General features: G+C 36.6%; 1 protein-coding gene across 1 annotated transcript; it reads left to right on the top strand.

Annotated features, from left to right (window-relative positions):
* The first annotated feature begins 17222 nt into the window (after positions 1 to 17222).
* On the top strand, positions 17223 to 20592 carry LOC142508672 (uncharacterized). Its single transcript, XM_075619539.1, has 7 exons — positions 17223 to 17555; positions 17613 to 17706; positions 17818 to 17885; positions 18229 to 18403; positions 18550 to 18701; positions 19434 to 19817; positions 20518 to 20592. The coding sequence occupies exons 1-7, from the start codon at positions 17223 to 17225 to the stop codon at positions 20590 to 20592; spliced, it is 1281 nt and encodes a 426-aa protein (XP_075475654.1).
* Positions 20593 to 22482: the final 1890 nt, after the last annotated feature.

Below are 22482 nucleotides of genomic sequence, written 5' to 3'. Positions count from 1 at the left end.
AGCGGCGCAAAGATCTTGAGTTTGCCGTAGGGGAAAAAGTATTCGTGAAGGTCGCACCGATGAAGGGTGTGATGAGATTTGGGAAGAAGAACAAGCTGAGTTCGAGATACATAGGGCCGTTTGAGATCCTGTAGAGAATCTGGACACTCGCATACAGAGTTTCATTACTGTCGAATCTGGCCGGAGTTCATAATGTGTTCCATGTCTCCATGCTGCTAAAGTACATGTAAAATCCTTCGCATGTACTGAACTATGAGCCACTTCAGCTGACACCGAACATGTCCTTTGAGGAGAGACCCGCTCAGATTTTGGACAGACAGGAGAGGAGGCTCCGGAAAAAGGTGATCCACATGGTCAAAGTTAAGTGGCTGAATCATTCTGAGTAGGAAGATATTTGGGAGATGGAGACCAAGATGAGAAGTCTCTACCCTGAGTTATTCGGTATGTTTTAATTTCGAGGACGAAATTCAATTTAAGGAGGGAGAATTGTAAGGTCTAGGAAATTCGAAATACATAACCCGACTGCATGCAATCTAGGGTTTTATTTTTAAATATGTGTTTATTGATTTTTATATATATCATGCATGATTATTGCATGGGTAGGGTTTATTTCATGATTATTTTAAAGTTTCATGCATTAGGGTTTAAGTTTCATTTAGCGCTCAAACGAGTAATGAAGACCGGGGATAATCAGGAAAATAGTTTTATTGAAGAATTAATTTGAATTATTTAATATGAGGTGTTTTTATGTATGATTTTTGAAAATGGGTCTTGGTTGAGTATTTTTACCCGTCAGATTATTTTTTTAGCCTGTACGCGATTTTTAACGATTTAGAAGACTTTTTGAGGGTTCGAGCAATATTTTCAAAACTTACTAAAACGAAATATTTTTCGGGAGTATGTTTGAGCTTGATGGGTTTATTTTAGTACTTAATGGGTCCAAAACCTTTTTAATCCATTTAATTCTAATTAATGGCCAATTAGTGTACTATATTTTGAACTAAACCTAATTAATCAAACCCTAACCCTACCTAACCCATTCGGCCGCCCACCTCATAGCAGCAGCCACATTTTCGAAGCTTTCTTCAGCTGTAGGTCTCTGTTTTCTCTCATGTTTTCAAGCAAGCTTCTTCCCCGCCGCTCCAGTGCTAGTTCTACGCACATATCTTCGAGTTGTCTAGCGTATAATCAGCGAGGCACGCCATGTATCTCTTTTCTCATCATCCACACTATATTACACGTTATTTTGATCGTTTATGCATGGCATGTTGTTGGTTTGTTGTTTTAAATGGGTTAGAATACACACAAATGAAGGAACCCAATTTTTTATCATGTTTTAACCCATTTTTGTTCTCGGTTTGAAGGGGGATGCCGGACTTGAGTGTTCCAGCATGTTTTATAGCAGGTTATGAGTGATTTGTGGTGTTAGAAGCAAGGCTGGATGGGATGGTGAAGGAGCCGATCAAGAATGATGATTCTTGGGCACATTAGGGTTCGAACGGTGCTTATGGGTTCACGACTGCGTGCAGGCCTACTCCAAGCTGTGTTTCAGACCAAGGAAGGTCTGAGGCCTAGTCTTAGGTGGTCGGTGCACGGCTCGTAGTGGTCCTTGGACAAGTATCTAGTCTAGCATTCGTCGCGTTCGCGTTTTTGGGGGAGTTGGTCGCACGACCGCATGAGTGGGACTGTAAGTCGTGGTTTGTTGAGTCCAGTAGGGTCTGGTCTTAATCCTAAGTGAGCTGGTTCGGATCTGGTCGAGACTAGTGTCAAGCTAGGGCCGAGAGTTGGTCACTAGGGTTTCCGGGAGTATGGGTTGGAAAAATTCAGTACGTTGCGGCAAGGTATTGGGTACGCTATGTGGCTCGAGTTAGAGGATTTTAGGTATGATCTTATGATATTAAGTCATGGTTTAGGTAGGGGAAAAATTTGGTTAAGTTTCGGGCTGATTCAGGTTAAAATCGGGACCCGATCCAAGATTTAAAACGAATAGTATAATTTTGGAACGGGCTTGAGTTTACGTCTAAGAAATTCTTATAATTATCTTTTAGGATGATTTAAGGAGTTTGATAAGCTTCGGGTCGAAATTTAGAGGTCCAGGGGTAAAACGATCATTTTGGGTTTCCAGGGGCAAAATGGTCTAAGTCGAGTTTTTAGTCCTGGCAGCATCCTAAACACGATTTTACATGTTTTTTTAATGTTTATGTACCACGTATATGACATTTTATGAAATTATGAAAAATATGTTGCATGCTTGATTAAGAAAAATTACGTATATGCATGATTTTGAGAAGTGATGAAAATGATAATTTTTTTGAAGGATGAGAATTGGTTGTGACTGACTATATATGTATAAGATGAGCTGTATGGTCAGGGCTCAGTGGATGGGTAATACTGTCGCTGATGCCCCCACCACCGAGTACCACGGTTATATGTAGATGAATCCATCGAATAGAGCTGATACGAAAGTCACAATTAATGAACTGAATTCAATAAAAGAAAATATATACGTATATGATGATATAATGGGACATGTTTTGACACGTTATGCTATTGTACGACATGTTTACGATTATTCTTTTAAGTTCATGAAATTTATATTGATTACACTATTTTTCACTGTTGCATGTTATGTATATGTATTTGAAATAATATTACAGTTGTGTTGAGTCTTTAGAATCATTAAGTGTGAATGCTGCAGGTGAGCATGTTGATGAGGAAGTTGGAGGTGCCAAATTCTGAGTCGGCAAGGCTCGATGTGCGTACATGAGCCTGAGGACCATATTTTCCGGACATTATGTTTATGAGATAGGGGTGTTCATTGGATATTTTCAAACTATGTTTCTTTTTATGTTGATAATTCAACAGGAGTTATGAGAATATTTTAACTGCAGTGATGTTCTGTATAGGATTTTTCTTAATTTTTAAATGTGTATTTTACAGTAGTTATTGTTTGAATGATTGTAAATGTTATTTTTCAAAAATTAGCTTTTAAAAAAAATTTAGTAGACGTTTCAGCTGGACTTGCTTCATGAATGATTCCAGCCTTTCTTCTTAAATATATCTCATGGTCACTGCTAGAATCAATGTTAGTAGCATCTAGTATATTACTTAAATAATGTATATTAATTCTATTATTATCATGACAAATGGAGGATTTATCGAAAACAATATGCACGGATTCTTCAACGTTTAGAGTTTTATGATTATAAACCCTATATGATTTACTACCAGAAGAATAACCTAGAAACATACATATGACAGATTTATCATCGAAAGCAATTAAATGTGTTTTATAATTATTGTGAATGAAACAGTTACAACCAAATATGCGGAAATATGAAATATCTGGTTGTTTGTCAATCCCCATCTCATAGGTAGCCTTCCATTATTTTTGTTAATCATTGATCTGTTCTTTGTATAGCATGAAGTGTCCACAACATCTGCCCAAAACTTTTAGAGATACCAGATTCAGCGTCGCTCTTGATTCTATCTACCACCGAGGTTCACTAATTTTAAAATATTTTAAGAATATTAATAAGCTAGGCAGCGATCTGATGTTTGGAACTCATGAAGATTACTCATGTAAACCTTGAAAATTCATCAATACTCACTTAATTGTAATTCTTTCCTCCTAAGCTCATTTTAGGTATATGACCAAATAAATCCATGTGAATAAGTTATAAACATCGAGGCATTGAGCTGTTTCCTTAGTTCTTGAATGTTGATCTGACATGTTTACCTAACTAACATGTAGAACAAATTTTATCTTTGGTGAAATCAATGTTAAGTAACTCGAGGCTAATTTTTTCTTACTCAAGTTTTCAATAGATTTGAAATTTAATTGATTCAAACGTTTCTTCTATGATAAATTTTTATTATCATGCAAAACAACAAAACACATAAGAGCATCAAGATTATCATTATTTCAAATTGCTTTATTGGTGTTTTATTCTCTTAATCTGGTTAACATAGTATCATCATTTGCATAGTTAATTGCGTATGTGTATTTGTGAAATTCAACTGAGAAATCATTATCAAATAGTTGACTAATTCTACTCAGATTGTAGAAAGATTTTCAACTAGTAACACATCCTTAATAATTTTATGGTCATGGATAATAATACACTTAACCTTAGCCTTACCACTTGGAGTTATCACCTAATCCGATTCTTGGTCCTTTGTAATTATTAATTTCGAATAACATCTTTATATTATAAGTCATATATATGTATGAAGCAATTATTCTCCAAAAACAAGATTGATTCTTTGATGATTTTCATCTTTGAAGCCTGCAATCAATTAAACAAAATTTTGGTACCTAAAAATAATTTGATCATGAACAGATTAAGCTCTTCAGACCCACACTTTAATTAACCTAACAGACATAATCTTCCGTATATCAAGAGTGCGAGCTTGTGCATGACTTATTAAAGTTGTGTGACCGTCTCTCACCAAATGTTGTTTAGGTCGATCATCTTTCCCATTCAACATGTTTCTCTTTTGAACAGGTTTGTTGTAATGCCCGAGAATTCGATTATGGTAATCTGATATGACTTATTGATGATGAATTAATATGATTATAGACGGACCACGCCGAGACCGGATTGGGCAAAGCATATGAGTTAGGAGATATTCGGACAGAATGTCTGGCGCCCGAGCGGTAGAAAATACCGCCCGAGCGCCAGTGTTTAACCCGATGAGCATTTGGGCAGAAAGTATGGCGCCCGAGCGGTAATCTTTAACCGATCGAGCGCCAATGTTCAACAATTATACTTCTTGGACAGAACACGCCACGCGCCGAGCGGTATTATGCGACCGCCCGTGCGCCGCTTGATAAACATGAAGAGCAGGCCACTTGTCTTGACCTCGCAAATTGATATATAAAAGTGATTCCTTCATTTCGTCCGGCAAGAAATCGAGGAGAAGCTTCAGAGAATTCTTAAGAAAAACCCTTACGTCTTTATATTTCGAACTGTCCGTTAGATTTTGAATCCGACTTCAGTACAGTGTTCCTATCAACGCAGGCTACAACTCGACATAAGTTTTGTTACGTTTTCTTATGTCTTGAAATTATGGTATTGTCAGAATTGAATAGGATTCATATGTGGTGTTCTGGATATGTTAAACATCGTAGAATCGAGAACAGATTGAAGAACAGACTGATTATGAAATTAGTATGATTTATGATTTATGGACTTGAAATTGGACAGATTTAGATTATTGATTGGTTTCAGATGGTATTGGATATTGGTTATGATTTGTAATTGATATCTGTTGATATGGTATTGACGGGGATACTGAGATTGTGCCGTTATGCCGTTGATTTGAATTAAATTCAGAATAATCAGATTCAGTGTTGAATGGAGAATGGAATATTGATATTATGATTCTCGATATGTCGTTTCAGATTTACAGAGACATTCTTGAGTTCAGAACTGATATTGCTTCAGACCGAGACTACGAACGAAAGGTATAAGTCAATGTGGTATTGGGAAATCGACTGAAGTAGGATATACTTGAGTTTCCCTAAATCACATACTTATTGTTATTATATGCATTGATTTGATTTGATGTGCTTGTTCAACTGATTTATAGAAAGCGCGTATTAGATGAGTATTAGACGAGTGATCTATTGACAGAAGTGCCTGATAGTGGTGGGATCGCCACGGGCACATTGCACGATGTCACAGGATAGTGAATTGGCGATAGTGCCACAGTCTGTGACGGATAGGTCAAGACACCGGATGTTTGGTTATATCGAAGTGAATAGGATTGGATTTTCTTCTATTACTAATGTTCGATATAGGAATACCAACATCTGAAAACCGGGATCCCTAGACTAGGAATGAGTCTAGTCTGAGTCGTGGAGTCACGAGTATCGTTGACAGTTTTATATTGATTATGTTTCAGATTTTGATACATATTGCTGTTAATTGTCCATGCTTTTTATTTATCATATGATTGCATGTTTCGTTGATTTATACTGGGATTTTATTCTCACCGAAGTTATACTGATATGTATACTAGTATGATTTCCATTACGTTCCGCATCTTTAAAAAAAATGTAGACCCTGAATGATGATTAAGAGAATGATTAGCGTCCGGATCCCCACATCTGTGATTGTGGTAACGTCTAATTTTTCCCTTCACAGATTAATGACCGGTTGGACTTGGTTTTTTACTAGACCAATATGAGCCGATAGAATTAGCTTGAATTTGTTTGCATTTAAGCCATGTCTTGGTTGAATTAGAATTCTCCGGTTCCACATAGAGTAAACCTATATGTTTGACATTATTCTTAAAATTTACATTTCTTTTGGTTGGTATTCTGACTGATCATGCTCATATATCGTGTTACACTAGAAAAATTTTATCATCTTAGAATTGTCTTATACACGATTGAGTATCCACCACAAAAATGCTACATTCATTGTTTCCAAATCCTAAGCCAATTCTATCTCCGGCCGGTTTTTGTAACTCGTGCATCTTCTCAATACAAGTAGAAGATTTGTTCCAAAAATTGATTAGAAGCTTCAACCATTTATTCTCATTGATAGTTGCTTGGATCACTCTTCTCATATCATCATTCTCAATCGCTAGCAGATTGATGTTCACCATCAGACTATCAAATTCTTCTCGCTGCGAACAACCAAAGTTGCTTGAATTATCTGTTAGGCTTTTTTTTTATGCCTTAACATCCTCGAATATTTGTGAAAATATTTTATACTCTTCTACCGTTCTATGCAGTGTCATGACAAGATTCATTTGTATAAATTTACCCGAGTCAAAGTCAAATATCATGTCATCGGCAGTTTCCAACTCAAATTTTGTGGTCTCCAGCTCAACATCATCCATGAGACATTGGACCTTATCATCATCACTCTAACTAGTCGAGGTCTTTAAGCTTGATTGATCTGAATCTGAATTAACTCATTTTCTCTTTCTTTCCTTAGCAACTAACACCTTCTGGTCCTTTTGTCTAGTAAAATCTTTTCTCAACTTTGGACCGGCTCTTCTCAAATGACTTCTTATCATCTTTCTTGGGAATTTTACGATCTACTGTAAAAAAGACCATTATTCTCATAGTTAAAACAAGCTTGAATATTTAGCGACGGTTTAATAAATCGTCACTAAAATTAGCGACTGTTAGCAATCAAGACCGTCGCTAAAATTTAATCAAGATTTCTGTCGCTAATTTGTTTCGAAAAATAAAAAAAATTCTTTTAATAATTTAATAAATGTACAAGAAACTAACAATCGAAACTAAAATCGTGTAAGATAGAAAAATTTTAAGTGTTGTGAAGTAGTAAAACCGTGTAAGAGAAAAAAAATTTGAAGTGTTATGAAGTAGTGAGAAAAATTTTAAGTGTTATGTGAAGTGATAAAATTGTGTAAGAGAGAAAAATTTTAAGTGTTAAGAAGAAATGAGAAAAATTTTAAGTTTTGTGAAGTGTTGTCGAGGAAAATGGACCGAAAATGAGGTTATTTATAGAGAGTTTGCGTGGTTTTTGGTTAAACCATCGCTAATTTTAAATTAGCTACTGTTTTCATAAAATTGTCGCTAAATGTAGTGGCGGTTTTACAAAAACCTTCGCATGTTTTAATTATGCGACGGTTTGTCTTTAAACTGTCGCTCAATTTAGCGACGGTTTATACAAAACTGTTGCTAAATTTCGCGATGAGTGTTGTAATACCGTCGCTAATTTTAAACATGCGACGGTTTTATTTAAACTGTCACTAAAATTAGCGACGGTTTTTACAAAACCCTCGCTAATATTAAATTAGCGACCGTTTTCATAAATCCGTTGCTAAATGTAGCGACGGTGTTCAAAAATCCATCGTTAAATATGGTAACGTTTTCCAAAAACCGTAGTCATTGACCTTAAAAAAATGCTCAAAGACAACGGTTTTATTGAACCATTGTCATTGACCCTAAAAATCGTTGTCTTTGACCCACAACAAACAACGGTTTTCCCTAAAACCGTTGTTAAAAACATTCGACAACGGTTTTTGTGAAAAACCTTTGTCGTAGGTTCGTTGTTGTATGCAGAATTTCTTGTAGTGCATTTTTACGATAATAATTCAATTTAGACTAATTTTTTTCTCATTTATTGTCAAACTTTTTAACGAATGACATAGTTTCGTTTCTTATCTGGTCAGCAAATTTTCTGCTGGAATCTTCTTTGCTAGTGGTCATTTGGATCATTTTGCCAAACTTTTGGATAGAAGATGAGTCATCCGCTAGTGCTGAATATGATCATTTGGATAATTTTTACGATAATAATTCAATTTAGACTAATTTTTTTCTCATATATTGCCAAACTTTTTAACGAATGACATTGTTTCATTTCTTATCTGGTCAGCAGATTTTCTGCTGGAATCTTCTTCGCTAGTGGTCGGAGTTGAAGTTGTGGTGGCTAGAGCTTTGGTGTGTTGTAAAGCGGATGACTCATCTTCTATCCAAATCCCAGTTCAAAATCATAAGCTTTAAGGTAAGCAAAGAGATCATGCAACTCGAGCTTGTTGAAGTCCTTGGACTCCCTCATAGCTACCGTATTTACATCTTATTCTTTTGACAGTGTTATCATACCCTTCAATGCAAGTTCACGCTTAGAGTATTTTTTACTAAGTGATGCAAGGTCATTAATAATACTGCTAAAAAGTTCATCAAACTTATTGAGAGTCTAGTCGGGCTTCATCTTGGCATTGTCAAACTTCTGAGTTTTCACGATTATCTTGTTTTCTTTGGTTTATCTTTGCCCTCGCAGAGTTGGGTCAGCTTCTCCCATATTACTTTACCGGTTGACCATGTCTTGATTTAGTTGAACATATTCTTGTCAAAGGTTTTTTGAAGGATTTCCTTGACCACATTGTCCAAATTTTCTTTCTTTTTGTCTTCTACGGTCCGTTCAAACGGGTGTGCCTGTATTTGAATATTTCAATTATCATAATCTTCTTTCGAAAATATTGGAATCTTGATAGAATGCCATTAAATATATAATTATCACAGTTCAAGAAAAATCTCTCTGATACCACTTGTTGGGATTGAAATATAGTTTAGATGGGATTAATTAAATTCTTTTAAAAATTTTCTTGAAATCGAGCTACCCTTAACAATTTTTAGTCTGTTTAGACTAATTCTTAAACGACTGGCTTCATGGACCACTGAAAGATAAACAAAGGAAGAAACGACCTGGTTTGACTAGTGAAAAGTTATATTTTTTTAATGAAAACAACAGTTAACAAGAAACAAATAGATATGCAAACAAGAAAAAATGTAAATTGCATAATATAAATAGAACATATATTTATGGATGTTCGGAGATAAATACTCATATGTTACACCTTATTCCACTTAAGAAATAATCTAATAAAAGACTTTGATTTCACAATTTTTTGTAACAACTCACTTCAATTAGTGTTTATCACTGCCTAAATTGAAGCTTTTAGTAATAACTTTTTAGTTTTTTATTATTTAAGAACCCTCGCCTTGACGGTTGAGTATGTTAGGTAGTACAAATTGATCCTTGAAAATCTGATTGATTTTGATATGCATGTGCTAAATTGAGTAGCTTGAAGTATGATTGCTTAAGTGTGCTCAAATATATTGAAATAATGCATATTGAAATATGTGTGCAAGCATGTAATCGATGTTCTTCTGCTTCTTTAGTCATAAGTGCATATTTATATTTAAAAATTTTCAAAAGTCGGATATTGTTTTTCAACAATCATTTGTACTTGTTCCCGAAAAAATGGCATTGTCACTATCATCGTCGTACACTGTAATAAATGTAATTAAATGTTCATTTGCTTTTTCCGGCCTTAGCCCTTATAGCCTTTGAAAAAATGATTGACTTTGGACTATTTGGAAAACATTCTGTCATTTGGAGTTGGTAGCATATTGTCCCATAATACTTCAACATAAATGGCTTGAGTTCAATGTATCCTCTTTGATTTGCTCATATCTAAACGGCTGCAGTGCGGTTGGAATATAAAAGTTACGCTTAACAATTTATTCAATACATGGTCAAGTCAGAAGACAAGTGATCTATAGCTTGAGTTTTGATAAATTTCTGAATGGTCAGACTTGATCCAGTGGTCGAAAAACATGTAATTATAACCAATAAGCGGTTGGATCGGGAGACAGTTGATATTGTTATTTGTAAATTAAAATATTATAACAATGTTTATTTCTTTTATTATAAAAATTTACATATAAAAAATTATTATTTTTGTTGATCACGTATTGAGAAATAGTCTGCATTCTCTATGTCCCTGTGAGATTATATAATATAATATACATTATTGCGAGCAATCAGTCAGCAATGTATGAAATAATTAATAATATAATATCTATATATTATAATGAGATTTAAAATTTATATATGTAAAGAACATATTATAGTGAAATTTAAAATTTATAATATGTAAAGAATATTAAAATTTAAAAATAAAGGTAAGTTAAAACTTTGTTCAAACAATTCATTCTATCTTGAAATAGGATAAAGTATTATTTTGTCGTTGTCGCATGCACATGAATTAGCTACAGAAGGACAAGGGGAACAGAGAACGTAATGAGATTTGGATAATGACGTTAATTAATGGGTTAATATTGTTATTTAATATAATAAATTTTAAAAATGACTTTTGTTAGAATAAATAAATTGATGGAAAAAGAAATGTATTTCGACAGCTTTCAAGTCTTGAATTAATATTCCGTATGAATTGATCCAAATGAATCAGCATAAATTTGATTATATTAATCTATACTTATATATTTATGCTCTATATATATAAAGATTGATGTCCTTAGTGATCATATTTTATAACACCAATTAATTTTTACAAAATACTATATTCATTTAGATAAGTAATATTTTTAATATAATTTACTTGGAGTTACAATATCTAATACAATTTAAAAATTCAAAAATTCAATATTATCTACACAAATCACATATATAATATAATTGAATGGTCTTTATCCAAATAATAATTTATAATTATAATAAAATTTTATGAATCAACTCGATTTATGAATTATCATGATTAATATATGTAATTGATAGGTCAATTAATGCAGTTGGAGTATTTAGAATGAGGTTGAATAAATACTCTGGCTTTTTGCAGTCTTATGAATATGAATCAATTCTTTAATTGAATTGATTCTTAAATCTTGTTTGTCAATATAAATCAGTCAACTAATGATAGTACGGAATTAGACTGAAATAAAGATTGAATACTAAAGATGATGTAGTGTACCAACCGAATATATAACAAACTAGAACACAATTTTTATGGATGTTCGGAGTTTTCAAATGCTCATACGTCACCCATTCTATCAGAAGTAAATGTTTTCCGCTAAAAGACTTTAATGTATACAACATATTGTAATAATCATCAGTTGGACTTCTAGACTGTCAAACTGAAACTCTTAGTTTTTCAATACTTTGTAGTAGATAACTGAATCACTCTTAAAGAGTAGCATGAATGCTACGAATAAATACAATGAAATAAGAGCTTGAGTGTGTGATTTGTAAACTGAGAAATGTTTGAAAGTATATCGCAACTGATTGATAATCATAGATAATTTCTTCAGTATGTTTCACCAACTTTGTTCAACTGGATCGATCAGATATATATAATTTTTATTCCAACAGTCACATTGAATGTATTTAATGACAAATATCATTTGAATCGTCGTTTAGTCCAAGTAGATGACTTTATCTGACAGTAGTACGAAGTATCAGACTGTCTGCTTTGTTTCATCTGTTCTGCTTTGGTGCGAACTGTTAGTCTATCTGCTGATATTACAACTGATGACGTGTCTAAATGATCAGGAGTCAACTGGTCAACAGATCAGTTCAGCTGGACAACATCAGTTCTAACTGATTTCATTTCAATTTTGAATACTTACAGTTGATAAAGGTTTTTCTAGTTCACTTACGTGAAGTCTTCAGTTCTAATTGTCAAATCGTTTACGAATTTTGTGCCATCGATTTTAAGACTTATTTATACTTATAAGAACTTCAGTTCTTAATCCATTTAGTTTGATTCTTCAGTTCTCTTGCATTTTTGTCTGTCAAACTCTGAAACTCATAATATTCAACAATAATGATTATTATTTTATATGTTCATCATGTGTGCATCGTTTGCTGTTATTAAATAATAGAAGATGGTTATATAAAATTCACATTTGGTATACTGATATGAAATACCAAAAATAACTACTCCATCAATAAGAAATGTTTTTTTTGTCTTATTTGGGGAATATTTTATTTAAAAGGATTTACATGTATTATAATAATAATATAATACTAGTAGGTCTTTCATGCATGATATGTGTGATCCATAAAAAAATATAGATTAATTTTTTAAAAAAATTAAATTAAAGTTATCGAGTTTTGAAATTCAAATGATATGGGATAAAAGATAAGATGAAAATATTTAAAAAAATATGAAATTGATTAGTTAAAAGAAATTTTCGGAATTATGAAAAATTTCAACTACTAACCAAAATTTGGTTAATATAAATAGTTTTAACTTTAGTTAATAGTATATGTTATGTAAATTATCTTTATAGATATTCCATTACTCTAAAGGTTTAAATAATATATAATTTTTTTATTAAGATAAAGTAGTCTCACTCTTTTCACTCGGATCACATCATTGGCGTTGTCTATGGGAAATTGCGTTCAAGGCGTAGATATAGCTCCTACTAGAATAACGAACCAAGAAAACTCTCAGGTTCTTAGAAATAATCCACTTCTTTCTGGTCAAAGTGGCCCCCCACTCACTGGGCCTCAACCTACTATTAACTTGTCACCCGAAGAGCTGGCCCAAATTGTATCTGATGCTATTGAGAAGGCCATGTCAAAGAAGGCTCCTTCTCATCATTCAACCCAGCAAGTGCGGGAGCAAGAGTGAGACCAAGGGAGAGGAGAAGAGGAGGTAAGAGCGGAGGAAAGAGAATCCAGTGCTGGTTCCAAGTCTCCTACTGTAGCTGAGGAGCTGGAGGACTTGAGGAGGAATGTGAAGATTATGGAAGGACAGGTTGGGGGTCGGAGTAGTACTCGGGTAGTTACAAAAGGATGCTCTTTCTCTGATGTCATCATCCAGGCCTCTACCAGGACATTTCAAATCTGCAAAGATAAAGGACTATGATGGGAGTGCCAACCCGAAAGAGCATTTAGCCCGATTAGAAAATATAGCTATGTTACACTGTTATGCAGACATGATCAAGTGTAAGGTGTTCTTAACTACTCTGGTTGATTCGGTCCAGAGATGGTTCGAAGGACTGTCTTACAGAAACTGTTCTTACATCATTTCAGCAGCAGTAAGAAGTACAAGAGAACTACTTTCAGCATGTTCGAAGTAAAGCAGAGCCCTGAAGAAACTTTAAGGGCATATATCCGGATATTCAATCGAGTTGCTTTGGATGTTTGATAAGTGCAAGAATTGCACTTAATTTATATGATAATCCGTCTGAATAATGTTAGTTTCGAAAAGAATTATGTTGGTATTTGTTGTTTTTGTATCGTACAGGATAACCACTATTGAACAAATGATGGAGACTAGAGATGTTTTTTAGCGTGAAATGTTGGTGGACAAGTGCCGCAGAGCCAAGGATCAAGCGCTGTAGAGCTAAGGCTTCAAGGATCAGACCAAGCGCCTAGGCGCTATACATCAGTGCCGCAGCGCCTGAATGACCGAAAGACAAGCGCCTAGGCGCTGACCAGCAGCGTCGCAGCGCTAGAACATCGAGCACCAAGAACCTAGGCAGCGTCGCGGCACCATACCATCGAGGATCAAGCGCCTAGGCGTTCCACAAGCAGCGCCGCGGCGCTAGTGGCGGCGAGAAAATATGAAATGGGCTTGAATTCACGGGCCGAGCGAAGATAAAAAAGAAAGATAGGTCAGAAAAATAAAAAGAGGAGGCGTTTTGGAGAGAAAACAGAGGATAGAACAAGGGAAAACAAAGACACGGCGATCTGGAACGAAAGGATCGTTCACAAAGACGAAGAACGATGAATCTGGGGATGGAGACGTCACTTCTGATTTGTTATCTGATTTCTTCATCTTTATTTTCAAGTGTTACGATGTCTAGATGATTAAACATGCTTTATTTTTGTTTAGATTTCGTTATGAATTAAGTTTTCAGTCTTGACAGTGCATGCGAAGATTGCAAAGTCCTGACTTTCTTATCTTTGATCCTGAGATTGAAGAACTACACGGAGATTAAGAAAAGAGAGAAGAGAAGAGATCCAAGCAATGGCTGAACACAGAGAAGACACCAGACATAACCTTCTAGAGGCTATACCTATAAGAGATCAATTCCGACCCATGATCAATACTCATTATTCTGGCATTGCTCGAGGGACCATAAACGCCAACAATTTTGAGTTGAAACCTGCCCTGATTAATAAGGTTCAACAGAACCAATTTTCTGGAACCACCACTTCAGACCGTCACGTGCACCTGAGGACTTTCCTGGAAATCACAGATATGATAAAAATTAATAAGGTTTTTGATGATATTATTAGATTGCGTTTGTTTCCATTTTCTCTCAGGGACCAAGCAAGAGGATGGCTCCAATCACCTTCACTGAGGAGTATAACAACATGGTAGGAGTTGGCAACGAAGTTCTTTGCTAAATATATTCCCCCTGCAAAGTCTGCACAGTTGAAGATTGAGATTATTACTTTTCGGCAGAATGACTTTGAGCAATTGTATGAAGCATGGGAAAGCTACAAGGAGTTGTTGAGGAAGTGCCCGAACCATGGTTTTGAAGACTGGGTACAAATTGAATTATTCTACAACGATCTAAATGTGCAAACATGAGGAACAGTGGATGCAGCGGCTGGTGGCACGATCTTTGCCAAATCTCCTGATCAAGCTTATGAATTGCTTGAGCAGATGAGTATAAATAGCTACCAGTGGCCGTCCGAGAGGGCCGGAGTAAAGAGGACAGCTCGAGTTTATGCTGTGGATCCAATTATGTCACTCACTGTCCAAGTATCTTCAGTGACCATACAAATAGTAGCTATGAATAAGGTGAGCGCAACAGAGAGTGAAGGTGCATCGATTGTTGTTGAAGAACCACATATTCCTGAAGAATCTCTGTTAGTTGAGTTGATTGTTTATCCAAGTTTTGTGATCATCAAAAAGGGGGAGATTGTTGGAACTTTTCAAGTTCGCAATCTTGATTTTGATGTTAACAAAACTTGTTATTGTGTTTCTAACATATTTACTCAAGTGTGAAGTTGCAAACACAAGAAGCAAGCTGAAACTGAATTTTGCACAAACTGAATTTCTGGCGAGCTTCGGTATTTTGATGATATCTCTCAACTGGATTATCCAAATGACAATCCGCCAACTGGACTGATTAGAAAATCCTCTAGAAGACTTTGATTTATACAACTACTTGTACAAACCCATTCCAGAAGGGCAGCACCCAACTAGAACTCCTAGCACTCAAGATTGTAGGCAGCACCTCACAATCAGCATATTGTTTAATGTCTCATATGCAAAGACTACATACACAAGTTTATTGTCTTTGTGCAAGACTCACTCAAATAATCTTTGAAGTTCAATTCTCTTGTATATGTGTGAGTGATTGTGTGTGAGGAATTTATCATTTACAGTGTATATCACAAATGTATCCTCACACAAGGGCTTGTGCTCTCAACTAGCTGATATCTTCATGCTAACTGCCCATGCTTTGAATCCACTTCAAAAGCTATTGTTTGATCTTCAATATGTTGTATTTATAGGCTCCAACACTGATATACACGTTAGACACAAGAATATGACCGTTGGAAAGTTTCTGTTCTGTTTCTGGAATTGCAACGGTCAAATTCGTCTTGCTGGACATTTTCTCGACTGGTCAACTCTGGTCAACTGGTCAATCAGTTCAACTGGTTCAGTTGGTCTGGTTCAGTTTCAGTTGGGCAGCAGCTGGTTCAGTTCAGTTGGTTGGTCAGCTGGTCAACAGTTGGTTCAGTTTCAGCTGGTGTGCTGAAATCAGCCTAGCTGATTTCAGTTTGTGCAGAACCATTAACTTCATCGTTATTTATCAGCATCTTAAGCTTTGATTCAGACTTTGACTTCTGCAGATGATTTGTAGATCATCATCTTATCTTTCCAACGCATACTGAATCGCTTCATTTCAATAAACGAGCTGAGAGATATGACCAAAATACCGCAGCTGCTCAAACTCAACTGATTGTTGTTTTCGTGTGATCAGTTCGGTAATTGAGCGATCCGTTAGACCATGATAACATCCTATTTTGCCCAACTGAAGTGAAATATGATTTGTTACAAATTGAGTTTTCTAATCAGTCCAGTTGGCGGATTGTCATTTGAGTAATCTAGTTGAGAGATATCATCAAAATACCAAAGCTCGCCAGAAATTCAGTTTGTGCAAAATTCAGTTTCAGCTTGCTTCTTGTGTTTGCAACTTCACACTTGAGTAAATATGTTAGAAACACAATAGCAAGTTTTGTTAACATCAAAATCAAGATTGCGAACCTGAAAAGTTCCAACAATCTCAATACATTAACAAAAAAAATTTTGGTGGCTATGGAGGATATCGAGGTAACCATCCCCCTAATACTTGTCATCCTGGTTTGAGAAAGAATGTGAATTTTTCATATGTAAATAATAAAAATGTGTTGAATCCTCCACCAGGGTTCAATACATCCAAGGGGGAAGGAAAGCCTTCGTTTGAGGATTTGGTGGGGACGTTTGTTGCTGAGTCTGAAAAAAGGATGGATAGGACCGATTATCGTCTCGACAGCATGGAGACTCACATAGGAAATATGAGTGTCACGATGAAATCTTTGAAGACACAAATTGGACAGTTGGAAAACGTATTGAAAGATCAGAACATGGGTCAATTTCCTAGTAACATGGAAGTTAACCAAAAATAGCAGTGCAAGGCAGTCATTTTGAGGAGTGGAAAATAATTGGAGGTACCAAGTCCTAAGGAGAAAGTGGAAAGTGAAATGACAGTTGAATAGAGTGAGTCTGAGGATAGAAAGGAGAAGAAAACTGAGGAGTCCAAGGCTGAAGTTGAAGTTGAACAACCTCCTATATTGAAGCCGACCCTTTCATACCCTCAGAGGTTCAAAAAGAAGAATTTGAATGATCAATTTGAAAAATTATTAGAGATTTTTAAGAAGATACATATCAACATATCATTTGCTGATGCTTTGGAGCAAATGCCGAATTATGCAAAATTAATTAAGGATGTGATGTCTAAGAAGAGGAAGCTGCAGGATTATGAGACTGTGAAGCTGACTGAGGAGTGTAGCGTCATTCTGCAAAATAAGTTGCCACAAAAATTAAAAGATCCAGGGAGTTTTACTATTCCTTGCTTTATTGGTGATTCTCAATGTAGTGGAGCTTTATGTGATTTAGGAGCAAGTATTAATATGATGCTATTTTCTATTTACAGGGAATTGGAGTTTGGAGAGGTCAAACCAACCACTATAACCTTACAGCTTGCAGACAGAAATCTCACGTATCCACGTGGAATCGTTGAGGATGTACCGGTAAAAGTGTATAAATTTATTTTTCCTGCTTATTTTGTGATTTTAGATATGGAATAGGATTATGATACCCCATTAATCTTTGGGAGACCTTTCCTGGCGACAGGAAGGGCATTGATAGATGTACATAAGGGTGAACTAACATTGAGAGTTGGTGAAGAAGCAGTATTTTTTAATATCTATCATGCTATTAAGGGCTCAAATGTGGTAAATACTTGTAAAAGCATTGATCTTATACTCTCATGTGTATCTCTTGATTGTGCAGGAAGCAGGGGTCTGTTGGAGAGTTGTTTTGTTGGTGCTGCAGGAACTGCTAATGAAGATGATTGGGAAGTGAGAGAGCAACCTGTGGCTCTTGATAGATTTTATAAAGAAAAAAAATGCACCACTTGAGCAGTTGAACGTAAATGAAAAAACTGAGGTAAAACCATCTTCCCCTAACTTGAAGGAACTGCCAAGACACCTTTGCTATGCATTTTTAGGTGAGAAGTCTACATATCCGGTTTTCATCTCTTCTTCCCTTACTTGTGATGAAAAAGATAAATTATTGATAATATTGAGGAAATATAAAACTGCTTTAGGATAGTCAATTTCTGATATTAGGGGAATTAGCCCCACTATATGCATGCATAAAATTTTGATGGAGGAGTCATATACTCCTTATATGGATCATCAGAGGAGATTAAACCCAGCGATGGAAGAAGTTGTAAAAAATGAGGTACTGAAATTGTTAAATGCTGGTGTGATTTATGTTATTTCTGATAGTAGTTGTGTGTCTCATATGCAAGTTGTACGTAAAAATGGTGGAATAACTGTGGTTAGAAATGAAAATGATGAACTAATATCTAATCGTACTGTAACTGGCTGGCGAGTATGTATTGATTATAGAAAGTTGAACAATGCCACACGTAAAGATCATTTTCTACTGCCTTTTATTCATCAAATTCTGGATAGACTTGCTGTTATTATCATTATTGCTTTTTAGATGTTTATTCAGGTTATAACCAGATTGCTATAGCTTCAGAGGATCAGGAGAAGACTACTTTCACGTGTCCCTATGGCACGTTCGCTTTTAGGAGAATGCTTTTTGGGCTATGCAATGCGCTTGCTACTTTTCAGAGGTGCATGATGGCCATATTCACCGACATGGTAGAGGAAATCATGGAAGTCTTCATGGATGAATTTTCGGTATTTGGCTCTTCATTTGATCATTTTTTACATAACATATCCCTTGTTTGCAGAGATGTCAAGAAAAGAACTTAGTTCTTAATTGAGAAAAATGCCACTTTATGGTCCAAGAGGGCATTGTTATTTGACATAATGTGTCTTCTAGGGGAGTAGATGTAGACAGATCCAAGGTGGTTGCAATCAAAAAACTTCCCTCACCAAGGAACATCAAGGGAATAAGGAGCTTTCTAGGACATACAGGGTTTTATCGTGGAATTATTAAAGATTTTTCTATGATCACTAAACCCCTATGTAATTTGTTTGAAAAGAAGTCTGGTTTTATATTTGATGATGATTGTATGCAGGCATTTGAGAAGATCAAGAAGGCATTGGTGACTGCACAGATTATGATAGTGTCGGACTGAAAGGAGTGATTATGCAGTTGGCGCTGTCTTAGGCCAAAGAAGCGAAAAGATGTTTAGGGAGATCTACTACGCAAGCCGCACAATGGATTCCGCACAGCAAAATTACACTACAACTGAGAAGGAGATGCTCGCAGTAGTATTTGCCTTCGACAAATTCAGACCCTATTGGATTAGCACAAAGGTAGTTGATTTTACTGACAATGCAGTTATTCGCTACCTATTCGCCAAGAAGGATGCAAAACCACGCTTGATAAGGTGGATTTTGCTCCTACAATAATTTTACTTCGAGGTCAAAGATAAGAAAGGAAGTGAGAATCAAGTGGCAGACCACTTGTTGAGACTTGAGCTAGAGGAGAAGAAAGAAGAAAGAGCCATAAGAGAAGCATTTCCAGATGAACATCTTTTCGAGGTAAAATCTGTGCTTCCTTGGTTTGCAGATATTGCAAATTTTTTGTCTTGTGGTACCCTTCCTCTAGATTTAAGCCATCATCATAAAAAGAATTTCTTCCATGATATCAAGTTTTTCTTGTGGGATGATCCATTTGTGTATAAGAGATGTGCTGACCAAGTTATTAGAAGATGCGTGGATGGTGTCGAAGCACGGGAAATTTTGGAGCAATATCATTCTTCATCATATGGTGTACATATTAGAGCATCAAGAACAGCGGCTAAGGTATTTCAATCTAGTTTTTATTGGCCTAATTTTCTTAAAGATAACTATACCCTAGTGAAATCATATGATAGATGCCAGAGGTTAGGAAAAATCTCTAGGCGTCACGAATTATCACTGACGAATATTGTGTAAGTGAGACTTTTTGACGTCTGGTGCATAAATTTCATGGGACATTTTCCCCCTTATTTTAGTCATTATTATATTTTATAAGCTGTGGACTATGTTTCGAAATGGGTGGAAGCAATCACCATCAGTACTATGACGCTCGTGTTTAGCTAAATTCGTGCATAAGAACATCTTCACCTAGGTTCGGAACACCGAGGGCCATTATAAGTGACAAAGGTACGCATTTTTGAAATAAAATTTCAACTCACTTTTGGCTAAATACAGTGTGAAACACAAAGTGGCGCTATCATATCATCCCCAGTCGAATGGACAAGCTGAAAAATATCCAACTGGTAAATTAAACAAATACTGGAGAAGACTGTAAACATTAAATGGAAGGATTGGGCACTCAAGTTGGATGATGCACTGTGGGCATATTCGAACTGCATTCAAAACACCTGTTGGGATGTCTCCCTATAGGCTAGTCTTTGGGAAAACATGCCACTTGCCGCTAGAATTGGAGCACCGAGCATTATGGGCAGTTAAGAAATTGAAATTTGACTTGAAATCTTATGACGTTGTCAAAAAATTGCAGCTAAACGAAATGGAGGAATTGTGCAATTACGTATATGAGAATGCCAACATCTACAAAGAGCAAACCAGAGAGTAGCATGATAGTATAAAGTCTCAGATTCGATGATTGTCCTCACTGTACCAAGACGAGTCTTTTCACCGTGCTTATGTCCTCACTCACACGCACCCTGGGAAACTTCTCAGGAGGTCACCCATCCCAATATTGCCCCAAGTCAAGCACGCTTAACTTTGGAGTTCTTATGTGATGAGCTACCGAAAAGAAGATGCACCTTCGTGATATGAGTACTACCAATCAAATCTTTTTAAGCCTTCTTCAACTGTACTGTCCATTACATTGAACAGTCTCGGAATCCTCTCTCATTCCCGTGTGGGATCAGTTCATTCATGTTCCCTTCACCTAGAAGCCTAACAGGAGCCGCTCATTGTCCGTGTAACTGATGGCACCGGCGATCACCCCCCGCCCTCTTCGGCCCGGGCCTCACATGCCCACCAGCTTCCGCTTGGTTCGTCCCCGAACCACACCGTACTAAGAGAGGTCGGCTCTGATACCAACTATAAAGTCCCAGATTCGATGACTGTCCTCACTGTACCAAGACGAGTCTTTCCAGCGTGCTTATGTCCTCACTCGCACGAACCCTGAGAAACTTCCCAGGAAGTCACCCATCCCAATATTGCCCCAAGTCAAGCACGCTTAATTTTGGAGTTCTTATGTGATGAGCTACCGAAAAGAAGATGCACCTTCGTGATATGAGTACTACCAATCAAATCTTTTTAAGCCTTCTTCAACTGTACAGTCCATTACATTGAACAGTCTCGAAATCCCTCTCATTCCCATGTGGGATCGGTTCATTCATGTTCCCTTCACCTAGAAGACTGCCAGGAGCCGCTCATTGTCCGTGCAACTGATGGCACTAGCGATCACCCCCCGCCCTCTTCGGCCCCGGGCCATGTCCTCACTCACACGCACCCTAGGAAACTTCATAGGAGGTCACCCATCCCAAAATTGCCCCAAGTCAAGCACGCTAAACTTTGGAGTTCTTATGTGATGAGCTACCGAAAATAAGATGCACCTTCGTGATATAAGTAGTACAAATCAAATCTTTTAAGCCTTCTTCAACTGTACAGTCCATTACATTGAACAGTCTCGGAATCCCTCTCTTTCCCGTGTGGGTCGGTTCATTCATGTTCCCTCCACCTAGAAGCCTGCCAGGAGCCGCTCATTGTCTGTGCAACTGATGGCACCGACGATCAGCCCCCGCCCTCTTCGGCCCCAGGCCTCACAGATAGGCTCATTGTACAAAGGGAGCTCAAACCGGGACAACAAGTACTATTATTCAATTCTCGTCTGAAACTATTCCCAGGAAAGTTGAAATCAAGATGGTCAGGACCATTTTTTGTGTAGATGCCATTGAGCTAAAGTGCAGTGATGGAAGAAGCTTCAAAGTGAATGGACAGCGGGTTATGCCCTATTACAGGACCGAAGTGCGGAATATCGACAATGTTAGTCTAGGCGAAGTGAACTAAGCAAGCTGGTGATAATTAGGCTGACGACGTTAAACTAAGCGCTTGTTAGGAGGCAACCCACCCAGTATCTTTTACTGATTTTTAATTTATTTTATTTTCAGTAGTATATTTATTTTTACATTTTTTATGTTATTGAACTCTGCATGTGATGATTAAACATTGATACATGTTTAATTATGCAGGTAAAAGTTGAACCGAGCGTGTAAAGGAGCTTAAATGGACAATATTTCGAAGGCTCAGGCGCCTCAGCGCCAACTACCCGAGGAAGTAGCGCCTAGGTGCCGAAAATTAGCGGTGCGACACCAGAATTTCGAAGAATCAGTGCCTAGGCGCTAGACACCTTGCGCCGCGGCGCTAGGGTGCCGAGAAGTAAGCGTCGCGGCGCTACTTAGTCAACTCCGCGGTGCCAGTGCGTATTTTTTTTAAAAATAAAAGAGGAACG

The sequence above is a fragment of the Primulina tabacum genome, chromosome 1, assembly GCF_025594145.1.
Source record: "Primulina tabacum isolate GXHZ01 chromosome 1, ASM2559414v2, whole genome shotgun sequence".
NCBI classification, from domain to species: domain Eukaryota; kingdom Viridiplantae; phylum Streptophyta; class Magnoliopsida; order Lamiales; family Gesneriaceae; genus Primulina; species Primulina tabacum.
Note: the sequence above shows the minus strand (reverse complement) of the source record. Positions and strands in the feature narration are given on the sequence as shown.